At 36.4% G+C, this 13,106-nt stretch overlaps 1 protein-coding gene across 1 annotated transcript; it reads left to right on the plus strand.

Moving 5' to 3' along the window:
• The first annotated feature begins 1,114 nt into the window (after nucleotides 1-1,114).
• LOC124642359 (nuclear pore glycoprotein p62-like) lies at nucleotides 1,115-12,142 on the plus strand. Its single transcript, XM_047180754.1, has 14 exons — nucleotides 1,115-1,347; nucleotides 1,703-1,762; nucleotides 1,942-2,031; nucleotides 3,501-3,616; nucleotides 4,098-4,167; nucleotides 5,177-5,454; nucleotides 6,381-6,555; nucleotides 7,289-7,567; nucleotides 7,758-8,324; nucleotides 9,300-9,384; nucleotides 9,785-9,959; nucleotides 10,375-10,550; nucleotides 10,942-11,053; nucleotides 11,383-12,142. Exons 1-14 carry the CDS (start codon nucleotides 1,278-1,280, stop codon nucleotides 11,539-11,541), a joined length of 2,412 nt encoding a protein of 803 aa, XP_047036710.1. The 5' UTR covers nucleotides 1,115-1,277; the 3' UTR covers nucleotides 11,542-12,142.
• Nucleotides 12,143-13,106: the final 964 nt, after the last annotated feature.

Genomic DNA, 13,106 nt, shown 5'->3' on the forward strand with positions numbered 1-13,106 from the left:
CAGATACCCTCGAAGGTGGCTGTTGAGTGGCTTTGTAAATTCACCCAATGAAAAGATTAGATAGAGGAATTTATGCAAAATCAGGTGTGTTTGCAAATTGGCGAGCTGCCATTGTGGATTAGCGCGGGTTATTTAGGAAGCTCTGGGGCCCAATTCTCCTAAGTTAATAATGTCAAAATCGAATAGAAATCGAATAGCAATATGATCGCAATAGCAGTTTTAACCATATCGGGCATTCTGCTACTAATAAAACTAATAAAAGACCAATCATATTCCAACGACATTCGATTGGTTTGCTATTGGTCTGCTATTTTGGTGATTTTGGTCTATGCGGTAGTTTGCTGTACAATCATTTTGCAATCGTAAATCATTTGCAGACAAAATGATATTCATTATTGAATGACAGAAAAGGATAAAAACGTCACATACGCTTCAATCGTAATTGAGTCGGGATCGGATCTCAGTCGAATCGAGTCGAACGTGAATCATATGTCGCTTAAGTAAAATTAGGAGAATCGGGCCCCTGTTATTGTGTTCGGGATTATTGCAGCGTTGTCTCAGCAAAGGTTTTAATATCCTTGCTTATAAATAATATGGCAGTTTATTTGTTGCGCTTACAAGCTAACACTACTCGACTGATTTGGATGAATTTTAGATTCAGGGATAGATGAGTTAGGTGTTAAAGATTTCTCGTGACTGCTATCGTACAGCCAGTGCTTATTACAAGCAATAGTAAGCTGTTAGAACTCATAAACTGCTCTAGGTAGCTCATGGCCGATTTTTGCTACCGATCCGAACAAAACCGAGAACCCAATGAGCATGTCATGTATAATTCGACCTGCAGGAGGCTCTTTCTTGCTGAAACAATATTTTTGAATACAAAAAAATAACGACGACAAGACTGTTAATAATTATTTAAAGTATCTAACAAGCCCTTGGAACTGCATGTTATTTTAATTTAGTTTTCCTTAAAACTAGAATGTCCTACATTGTCCTACGAAAATATCTTAATGATTTGAAAAGGAAAAATAGTAAAACGAAAGAATAAATAATTGTAAATGTTAAACCTGGACGCAGTTTTTTAGAAACTTACCAAATACCAACATCATATGAACGCACCCAAAAACAATTGCTCAATGGCGGGCCGCGTTTGTTGACTTTTATTTGTTGTTATAACGGAAAACGTAAATTTTATTTAAAAATACTATTGCTATTATAAATATTTCGTATACAAACAGTGCCTGTGTAATTTTAACAAAGTTAAATAAGACTGAAAGATGAGTTTTAGCTTCGGTTCAGCTACTACGACGGCTGGAAGTACTTTCGGCACTACCACCCCTTCTACAGGTAAATTCTTATTAATTTCTCTGTTATTTAGCTTTAAAATACAATTAAAACTGTTATTGTTAAACAAACACACACTTTACATGTCGTTTTTGGATAATTAAGTAAAACGCATTAACATTTTGACAAATTCTAACCTATACCTTTTCAATATTGCAAAACAGCATGAAATGCTACAATAAACGTTGTCATGTGAATACTATTGCTCTCTTAAGTATCATTCGCAAGTAAAATCACAGAGACAGGTTATATTCCTCCGTTTAAACAGCTCAAATAGCTACATTCTTATAAATAAATGTTAAGTAGAATTATTCAGCTAAAAATCCACAAAAGTTCAGCAATTAAAACCTCCTTTCAGGGTTTGCATTTGGTAGTGGAGAACCAGCTAAGCAAGGATTATTTGGAACTGGAAGCACAGGTAATATAATCACTTATATCGTAAAAGCAATAATATTGTAATGTTTTTTAATCCTTGATGACTCAATGAGCAAAGATAACATCTTTATACCTAAAATAAATACATTACTAACAATATGAGTCAGTCAACATTTAGTACTGGTTGAACAATGGAGAGTAAAACCTTTTTTTGTGTTACAGACAACAAGCCAGCGTTCAATTTCTCAAGTCCCTCCGGAGGAGGATTTGCATTTGGTGCAGCTAAAACTACTGCACCAACATCTTCTATATGTAAGTAGCACAAACCAATGTACACACATAAAGAGCAACATATGTTTTGTAAGAGAACACGATTTTGGGTTAAGCTCATCACTACATAGTATAAAACGGACGTAGTTATGCAGAAACGTTCCAACCCACTGTACGCGTAAATGCTTATATCTCAAATTAAACTTGAATTTGAGATATAAGCATTTATGCGTTTCAGTTGTATTCTTTTTTATTCTAACTAGTAAAGGTACTAGAGGTTTTATTGTTGAATTATATTAAGTTTAGATAACCATATGCTAAATTTTAGGCTGTTCAATCACAATAACTCGATTTCGGGTGACTTGTGGGTTGGAACGTTTCTGCATAACTACGTCCAAACAAAGTCACTATTTCTGTCCCTATGTCCCTTTGTACGCTTCTAAATTGTAAATCTTCAAAACTATGCAACCGATTTTCATGCGGTTTTTTTAAATAGATAAAGTGATTAAAGAGGAAGGTTTATATGTATAATAACATACATTAAACAGTGGGGATATACAGTTATCCCATGCGAAGCCGGAGCGGGTTGCTAGTTGTACATAAACTGTCTTTGTTCTGTATGTATTAATTGTTAAGTGTGCAATAAAGAAGGAGGAGGTGTGCTGGCAGGAGCTGGATGCGAGCAGCTGAAAATCGATCTCAGTGGCGTGCACTTGGAGAGGCCTATGTCCAGCAGTGGACTGCGATAGGCTAATGATGATGATGATGTGCAATAAAGAATAATAATAGAGGCTCCAAAACTACTGAACCAATTTGAATTGTTCACTATTTAGAAGTAAGAGTATATTTTTAGTCAATGTATGCTAATTAACTTACTTCTAGGCCCTATTCATATCCCACGAATGGATGCAGGTGAAACCGTGTGAAACACCCATTGTCTGATGTGATTTATATAATATATAGTAATAGAGGCATTTATTTTGTTTTTTATTTTTATTTTAAAAAGTCGTGGTGGCCTAGTGGATAAAGGACCAATCTCTCAAGTATGAGGGCGCGGGTTCGATCCCAGGTCAGGCAAGTACCAATGCAACTTTTCTAAGTCTTTATGTACTTTCTAAGTATATCTTAGACACCATTGGCTGTGTTTCGGATGGCACGTTAAACTGTAGGTCCCGGCTGTCATTGAACATCCTTGACAGTCGTTACGGGTAGTCAGAAGCCAGTAAGTCTGACACCAGTCTAACCAAGGGGTATCGGGTTGCCCGGGTAACTGGGTTGAGGAGGTCAGATAGGCAGTCGCTTCTTGTAAAGCACTGGTACTCAGCTGAATCCGGTTAGACTGGAAGCCGACCCCAACATGATTGGGAAAAAGGCTCGGAGGATGATGAGAGGCATTTATTTTGTATCATTATCTGCCTTAACTTTTTCCCACTATGTTGGAGGGAATTTAAAAGCTAATCAATGTTAGGTTACATTATGTATTCTTATATTTGTTTTTCTTGTTTATCCAGTTTCCACACCAACAACAAGTGCTGCTCCAGCATTTGGTGCCAGCAAACCGGTGAGCTTCGGAGGGTTCACTTCACCACCTAACCAAACTGTTGGCAGCCCTGGCTTCGGTCTTCAGGTTTGTAGGTCAATTTACTCATAATAAAAATAAAAAAGCCTTTATTGTTGAAATCCGATACAGAACTGTTTACAATCTACCTAACTACAAGTCTGCGATTATTCAACTCGTCTATGGCAAAGGCCTCCTCCAGAGTTTTTCATTTTGTTCTATTTTTAGTTGTACGACTCCATGTAGGGCCGGCTATTCTTCTTAGGTCATCTTCCTAATAGTAATTTACTCATAGTGATGATTAACTTGCAATAATGAACTAAAATCACTCTCTTTGGGACAATACAGCTTTTGAAGCAGAAAGTGGTGAGTCTCTCAGTGGTGCCCTGGCTTTCAGTACCATTTCATTTCAGTACAATTCCGGTGGGACACTGTATATTTTTTATATGAAATATTTAAATATATTATTTATTTATTTTGTTTTCTTTTTTTGTAATATGTATAATTACAAAAACATCCTTATTGTACAGTTACTCATTTTGTTTTGCAGTCTGGTGGCTCTCTGGTAGGAGGTAACACACAGCAGCCAGCGCCAGCTTTCGGTACACCAACCACTCAAGGTCAGTCATCTGAAACTAAAGATTTCTTTCTACTTTACAATACAAAATACAAAATCTTTATTTCTGAACTAAGTGCTTTACAGTAGTACATGTTTGGTGCCTTTAAAAGAGAGAACTTCAAAAGTAACTATGTCAGAAAATATCTGTGATTGTTTATGATTTGCCGTTTGAAAACACAATTGTAGGTTTAGCTTACCTTTGTACATTATGTTTCACAGTCCGAATACTGAAGTAACACAGACATGATATTTGACGACGACGCTGGAACCAGAGTCATCTAGGGCACAGTAGTATGTTTCTGAGAAAATGAAGGAAATGCGTTACGCGTTATTATTTGAAATCTATGAGCTTTTTATTAGGTATTATTTTTTAGTTATATGTACTTCATGTAAGTTTTAAATTTTATTCAATAGTTTTACAAAATGATCTTATTATAGGGAAACTAAGTATCAAAATATTCATCCGCATCGCTGTCAGCTGGGATCGTGCCCAAAAGGCTGGCTGCATTGCCACGCTGGATGGCAATGCATATCCTTTGACCGAAGTATAGGCCAGCCCTTTGGTCACGAGTGGACTCCACTAATCGCTTACTAATTTCTCGAAAGAGTCTGTGGGCACTTGGGCCCCATGGTCCCACAGTTTTAAATAATAAAAATAACAAATTTTATCAGTATGAGTTATTTATTAAAACTAACATTCTAAGTTTTACAAAAAAAAAACACTTACATCACTATGGCAGTTCACAAATTGATTTCTCAAGGAAAATAATACTAGGAAGCACTTAGATCAGTATGGCCTGAAAGAATTTTGATTTTTCCATGCAAGTGTGTAAAAAAACCATTTTTGCCAAAAATGTCACTTACATCACTCTGGTTCTAGCATCGTCATATTATTATGTAATGCAATGCCTTTCCCATGGTCAATGTCATTTACGATTGAATTCCTTTAATAATGTTTGTCATGTGTTTAAACTACAGTACGATTACAATAACTTAATTTGTACTTTCAGCATCAACCGGTTTCGGCTCATCCCCCAGCACCGGTTTCGGTTTCGGCCAATCCCCACAGCCGTCCACCGGTTTTGGTACCCAACCAGCCACCACCGGTTTTGGCACACAACCAGCCACCACCGGTTTCGGTACACAACCAACTGGTACCGGGTTTGGTAGCACTCCTTCAACTGGTTTTGGTGCAGCACAACCTTCTACTGGGTTTGGTAGTCAACCTGCAACCAGTGGTTTTGGGTTTTCTACACCAGCTACTGGGTTTTCGGCTCCTCAGCCTAATGTAAGTATTTCTTATAAATATATTCTATGTACTATTACTATACTTACCTACTAGTATATACTTTTAAAACAATCTGTGATTTTATTTGCTCTTTGTGCACTTCTGACACATTAAAAGTGATGTTAAGAAGAAATTCTCTCCATTTTGAAAAGTGTTAAGATCTACTAGTCACTATGTTGGAGGCAAAGAACAATGTCAGACGTCCATAGTAACTTAGGCTCAATAAAAATATTTCATGGACAGTGAAAATTCTTACCGTCTTACCACAAAAACTTTTTAACGTCAGTTTAAGACTTGTCTAAAAAAATGTCAAATTATGACGTTGACATATGGTTCATTTTGGAGCCACATTTTTTTTAGACAAGTGTAAAACAGTGGTTAAAGTTTTTGTAGTAAGGCCATTACAGTTTTTTGTGTAGTTTAATGTCAGAAGCTTTTCTATGTTTTCCACTTTTGCATTGAACTTCTCAAAACCAAATTATTCCAAATTATTAAAACGAAAAACCTGAACTTGATAAACAAAATAATTACTTATTAAAATGATATTTTTTTTGGAAAAGTTCTAGATAACAATTAAATATTTTATAAGAAGTTAGTATTTTATATTTAAATTGTTGTAGTAAAGAACTTTGTGTCCGTGAGAATTTAGTTTTAAAAGTTGATTGGGTGGGCCGAAACCTGACATTGTTCTTTAGGGAAACTGACACTAGTACTTAATAGCTTAGAAAACCAAGCAGTTTATTTTGTGTTTTGACTATGGAAAAGACTACGTTAGTGTAGTTATTAGTTTTGTAATGCAAGCAAGACAATGTTATGAGATCCGGTTCCACCTGGTTCAAGATAGAGCTACTTCCCGCAAAGGGATAAAAAGTAGCCTGCTGTTATAAAAACCCACATTAATAATTTTATTTTTCTTTTCTCCTCAGCAACAACAGCAACAGGCAACAACAACTGCAACAGCTCAGCCGACACAGTCGTTCCTCGGCGGAGGTACGACCAGTGGTTTCGGACAAAATGCTCTACGCTCCAAGCCTGGGTCCGCTTTCAGTTTCGGCGGGGGCACCACTACGGCACCTGCGTTGGGAGGCGCTAGCACTACTAGTAAGTTTTTATTCTCATTTATTTACATACTAGCTTCCGCCCGCGGCTTCGCCCACGTCATGTTCGGTTATATCGCATTTCCAAGAGAACTCTTCAAAAGTCCGGGATAAAAACTATCCTATGTTCTTTCTCAATGTCAACTCTATCTCTGTACCAAATTTTATTAAAATCAGTTCAGTGGTTTAGACGTGAAAGCGTAACAGATAGACAGACAGAGTTACTTTATAATATTAGTAGGGATTTAGCAGTTTATGTACACTGTTGATAAGACGAGAAAAAAATAGAACAATCAACTACAAAAGCACTAAATTTCTCAGTTTGAACCAACTTCTAAAAACATTAAAAAGCCAAAAAAACTAATTTTAGATGCATTTGCCTAGAAGTCGGTGTCTAATGGATGTACCCAAGTTCATTTCGCCACCGATGGGATAAACGGGAGCGATCTTTTTGGGAAATAACATACTTATTCCCTATTTTTACCCAACTGTACCGAAGGCAAAGTTGTTATTTGCGATGGTTGCATCTAATTTTGGTATAATTTATCGTAGTTAAAGTAGTATTTGACAGGCAGTAAATTGAAGGCCCACGTTTTTGGTATATTTGGATTTTTCATATTTACTAGAAATTGGAAAAAAGGAGTTACTAAATAAATGAATTGATTTGATTATGATCAAGTTTTATTTTATAATTTAATTAGGGTCATTTACATAGGCATATTACTTTTTTTCCATAGCAACCACACAAGGAGGTTTCGGCCAGAAACCAGCAACACTCGGTTTCGGTACATTAGGAGCCGCGACTTCTACACCTCAGACTGGCCTAGGTCAGACTGGTCTGACGGGACAGGCTACTGGTCTAACAGGTCAGACTACTGGTCTAACCGGACAAGCTACTGGTCTGACGGGACAAGGTACGGGTTTGGGAGGTCAGACTACTGGTCTGACTACAGCACCTAGCTTTGGTGCTGCTCAAACTGCTACTAGTACTCCACAAGGATTTGGCTCTTTTACTTGTAAGTTTAACTTTTATTTGGTTTATAAATATTAATTTCCAGCTTCTCTTCCATTGCCAAGAATTTTTATTTAATTAATTTCTTCTATTAAAGTAGCTTAAATAGATCATGTAAAACGCAGTTTGCTCTTTTTGAGTTCAGCTTGAACAAACGTATAAAGACTAAAGTTAACCTATTTCTTTTATTGTAGCACCAACTCCCCTAAGCTTTGGTGGTAACCAGCAAACCAGTCAAGCAACAACCGGTGTCAGTTTCGCTCCACCATCGACTGCGCAACCAACACTCGGTTTTGGTACACCAACAACCATCCAATCCGGACAAACCGGGCTCAGTTTTGGAGCTCCAACAACCACGCAGACCGGACTTAGTTTTGGAACCCAACCAGCCACTTCTGGAGTAGCTACTTCAGGAACGGACAAACCATTATTATTGGGACAGGCTTTACCAGCTGGGCAGTTTCCTAAAACATCAGCACCATTAAGCTTTGGTCCGGTATCAACTGGCACAGTGAGTGCCACTTCTACAGCACCTGTCTCAAGTGGTCTTACATCTTGGTCCACTCCGGCATCAACTGCAACAAGTCAACCAGCAACCGGGCTTAGTTTTGGAACCAGCACTGCGGCTTCTAAGCTGAGTTTTGGAGCTGTTTCTACGTCCGCCCCAAATGCAACATACGGGGTCAGTGTCGCTGGGTCTGCAGCTCAAATTGACTCTAGTTTTGGAAAACCTATTACGTCGGTTGTAGGTTCTTCGGCAGGTAAGAAAATTTTAAAATTTTCATTTGCCTCTAAAAATAATACAAAGATCCGAATTGCGAATCTACTCCTTTTTGGAAAGTGATTAAAAAATAATAATATGATGGTTCTACAGAAATTCCTAATTCAAATACATATTTAAATTCATGTCATGTTGACTTTAAGTAAAATTGTATTGTCAAATAAAAATTTCAGCATTTGTTAACAAAATTATTAGTAATCTATTATAGAACTTATACCAATATGGATAGAGGTTATATTGCTTATTCTTTTACCTCCAATATTTATGTCTCCATCTTGATGTTCATCGATTCTAAACCGCTCATAAAAATCCGCCATTTTAAAATTTTTGCACTACAAACTAAATATTTACAAAATATTGTAAACACAAATACTGTATTTTAATAAATCATAGCTATATATGTAAATAATTTTAGAAATATTTCTTTATTAAAAATGGGTAATAGTTTTACAAATGATCTTATGATAGGGAAATATTAAAACTAAGTATCAAAATATTCATCCGCATCGCTGTCAGCTGGGATCGTGCCCAAAAGGCTGGCTGCATTGCCACGCTGGATGGCAATGCATATCCTTTGGCCGAAGTATAGGCCAGCCCTTTGGTCACGAGTGGACTCCACTAATCGCTTACTGATTTCTCGAAAGAGTCTGTGGGCACTTGGGCCCCATGGTCCCAAGGTTTCAACCCCAAACGGCTCAAAAATGCAATTGCCGGTGAGGTTTACATATTTGTGCCGTTTGAGGTTTTCCGCGGCTGCAGCAGCTGCACCGACACAGCTCGCCGTACTGGGAAGGTGGGAAGGTGCAAGGGTGTCGACGCAGGTTGCGTCCCACACCAAAGACCTTCCCATCTTCCAAGGCATTATAGACATCCCGTCTGGTCTCTTGCCATCGTCGCGTGCCAAGCCTCTGATTTCTGGTTTCTTTATTTATATTCAAATTATTGTATGTTTCAGCATCAACCACTGCCCCTTCAGGTATCATAGCCCTTGGCAAAACTACAGCGACCACAGCTTTGGCTTCTCTTAGTACAGCAACTACGTAAGTAATCAATTACACTCAGTCAGTATTTCAATTACATGTAGAAACCAAAACATAAGTAGGTAAGTACATACTTACATAGTCAGAAAATGAAAAACCAGAATTAAAAATATATATTATTTGTTAATTTTTTTTTTTTGTTTGCTTGTATAAAGACTCAGAAATTACTGGTAAAAAAAAACTCACTGTTGCGAAACTATTACAGTCCCTATATGACATAGGCTATATTTTATATTAGCTTCTGTCAGCGGTTTCACCCGCATCCCGTGGGAACCTCTGCACGAACCCGGATAAAAAGTAGCCTGTAGTGTGGCCTACACTACAGGCTACTTTTTTTTTACTTTTTCCTCGATAAATAGTAGTAGTAATTTAAACAATGAATCTTCCTAAAATCTTTCAGAACTACAGCATCAGCCCCAGTTCCCCCTCAGACAATAACATCAATTACCTTCGCGCAACTTGAAGAGAGTATCAACAAATGGACCCTCGAGTTAGAGGAACAAGAAAACGTGTTTATAAACCAGGCTACACAGATCAACGCCTGGGATAGACTGCTAATTGCTAATGGGGAGAAGGTATGTTTGTATGTCAATTTAGTATTTAATTTATCAAAAACGGGGCCTTGTTATACACTGGACACTTGGGACACATTGTCTTTCATGTCTCGGTGGCTCTGCCAATAACAAGCTCTCCCGAGATTACGCATACAAAGGCAATGTGCACCTACCAAGTATCCGCCTATATGAGATAAACATCTATAAGTACCACAGGACTTTCCGTGTACATAAAAGTATCTAACATTCTGCTTCCCGTAACTTTACCCTACTTGCATAGACCAAAAATTTCACTTAAATTCATGTATCCTATTTGCTGTTTGTGCCAAAAAATTATTCGTCAATTGACACTTTCCGATCATTCCAACAAATTCCTTCTGGCCACGGATTGAAACATAGAAATTTATATTACTTAGTAAATAATATATTTTTACAGATAGTAGAACTAAACGATGCCGTACAATCAGTGAAGAACGAACAACAGAGCTTGGAGCACGAGCTAGACTTCGTACTAGCTCAGCAGAAGGAACTAGAAGATTTGTTAGCGCCCATGGAGAAACAACTGTCTGAAGAAACTGTGGACAGGCTCAGAGATCCGGAGAGAGAGCATATGTGAGTATACAAGCTGTTGTTAAATAATTATTTATTTGAAGAAATTGTTTGCTTATTGATAAACTGGGAACTTAATTTACAAAGTAGCAGTTTCCCGCTATTGTAAATTGCGTCTCGGATTAGAGATAGTCGGTAATTATGTTGTTTATAAATTATATGACTGCTTAGTATCGTTGAAAATCGTACTTGTAAATAGTTTTTACGTAAAATGGTAACAAAGACTTTTGTATATTAGCCTATAACTTGTGCTATATTGCAATTCACTTGCGCCCAATTTTATGACAAATGAAAAGTTTGCGAAATTGGGGTGCTATCAAAATCGCTAGATAGTACAAAATTATGAAGTAAGTAATAAATCCATACATTTAACATATATTTTTTGTCATTTCAGGTATTCGCTAGCTGAAAACTTGGACACTCAACTGAGACAGATGTCGGAAGATTTGAAAGAAGTTATAGAACATCTCAACGAAACCAATAGGAGTCAAGACAGCAATGATCCTGTAAGTATAATGTTGTGGATTTCAAGACTTAACTATTTGATATCTCCCCAAACAACCTATAAGACTATTTAGTGCGAGAATATAGAGAAACAGTGGTTGGTCTGTGCATGGCTGACCATAAGTGCCTTAGGGTTTCGAAAGGCAGAACTCCCCAACCAGGTAGTTAAAACCAGGTAAGTGTAGTGGAAATATTTTGAATATTCCAAGTGTTCAGCTCGATAATTCGAGCCTTTCTTTCCTTTTGTTCACCTTCAATACACTGTTAATTTAATACTACAAAAATGAAGGACCAAAAATAAGGCTTAATTCACCCCATTTTTTTTTTTCAGATCGTCCAAATTGGCCGCATTCTGAACGCCCACATGTCGTCAATGCAATGGATAGACAACTCCATTGCACAGATATCTACAAAACTCGACCAACTGAAAGCTACCCACGACACGCTGCGGAGAGACAACGAGCGATCTTACCAACTCACTTATAATTGAAGTTACAGTATTTAATGTTAACTAGAATTTTAGGTCCGTGTTATAAAACAATGCTCAAGAATGTAACAGATTTCATAAAGACCAATTATTTCAGTACCAGTAATTTTTTTGTTGAGACTTCTGTGAAAAAATATTTGATACTTTAAAAAACCCCACACATTTACTTTATCACTACATAATATAAAAGAACCAAGACCTTAGACGACGGAGATTATTTGCATGCGATGAACTCAAAAACTACTGCACGGATTTTGATGCAGTTATGTAATGTACCAATAAATTAAAGTTATTTATGTGAAAAGTTTGGGTACATACAAAATCCCACGGCGTAGCCGGGGCGGGACCCTCATTTATATTAAAATTTAAATAAATAACTGTTGTTTTTGCTTGAGTATTGAGTCTAACATGGGTCGTCGACTGTGCTAAATGATTGATTCCAATTAATTGAATAGTTATCACTTTCGGAAAAGTAATTGATTAAAAACGAAGTGATGAAAACTATCGAAATAACAAATGTACATAGATAAAAACTGTTTTTGTATAACTGTATATCATATTCATTCAGCAATAAAAAAAAATAGATTTTTTATTTCATGTTAAATATGTTTCGTACTTAGTTTCAAACTTGTGGACAAAAAGTTTTTGATTATCATTTCTGTACCTACTTTGTTGATTATTAAAAACTGGACAAATTGTTTGTTAATTACACTGGTCAACAGCATTTTTGGTGCAAAGGTGAAATATATCATTTCTTATAGATTAATTGATACGTAATCGAAGTCCAGAACATAAAGTTGCACTAGCACGTAGGGATTTAGAGATATACCCCTCCTAAAGTACCAAAAACGCGTTTTTTAACGATATTTGACGATTTTTTTGAAGGACAGCAAAATTGATTTTTGGTTTCCATCTATAGCATTATATAGTACTACTCTTCCCGATTGAAATTCATTTTTATTTCGAACGCTAAGAGTTTAAATTTTCATGAAATAGGTATACAGCTACGATAGTTCGATCTTCCCTATATTTTATTTGGCCTGTTAGTATGAAAAAACTCCACTTTAGATATAGTATGGTATATATTGAGAAAGAAAACTTGCAAAAATATAAATTAAAATGGTGTTAATGCGGGGAAAGTAGTACTATATAATGCTTTAGTTAGAAATTACTAGAAAATTCTGATGTCCCTGAAAAAATACATCAAATTTCATAATAAAACACATTTTTGGTACTTTAGGAGGGGTATATCTCTAAATCCCTACGTACTAGTGCAACTTTATGTTCTGGACTTCGATTACGTATCAAATATTCTATAAGAAATTGTATATTTCACCTTTGCACCAAAAAAATAATAATAATTTGTTGACCAGTGTTATTGTAATTCTTATAAAACTGTATTTCTGTGAAATAAAAGTAATTCGTTTATATTCGTGTCTTTAATCGGGTAATCAGTATTCCATTCATTCCATCAGTATACCATTTCAACTTTCTTTTGAAGGAATCTTTTTTGTTTGTTTGTACCCTTAAGTGTCCGAAACTACTGAACAGGTACGGGGATAAAATAT

Source organism: Helicoverpa zea, chromosome 24, assembly GCF_022581195.2.
Source record: "Helicoverpa zea isolate HzStark_Cry1AcR chromosome 24, ilHelZeax1.1, whole genome shotgun sequence".
NCBI lineage: Eukaryota > Metazoa > Arthropoda > Insecta > Lepidoptera > Noctuidae > Helicoverpa > Helicoverpa zea.

What these genes read in the sequence shown, in the direction of transcription:
- LOC124642359 (XM_047180754.1), top strand. Translation starts at nt 1,278, where the DNA reads ATGAGTTTTAGCTTCGGTTCAGCTACTACGACGGCTGGAAGTACTTTC. An exon ending in GGGAGGCGCTAGCACTACTA is followed by an intron (nt 6,556 to 7,288) that starts GTAAGTTTTTAT and finishes TTTTTTCCATAG; the next exon opens with CAACCACACAAGGAGGTTTC. An exon ending in TCTCTTAGTACAGCAACTAC is followed by an intron (nt 9,385 to 9,784) that starts GTAAGTAATCAA and finishes AAAATCTTTCAG; the next exon opens with AACTACAGCATCAGCCCCAG.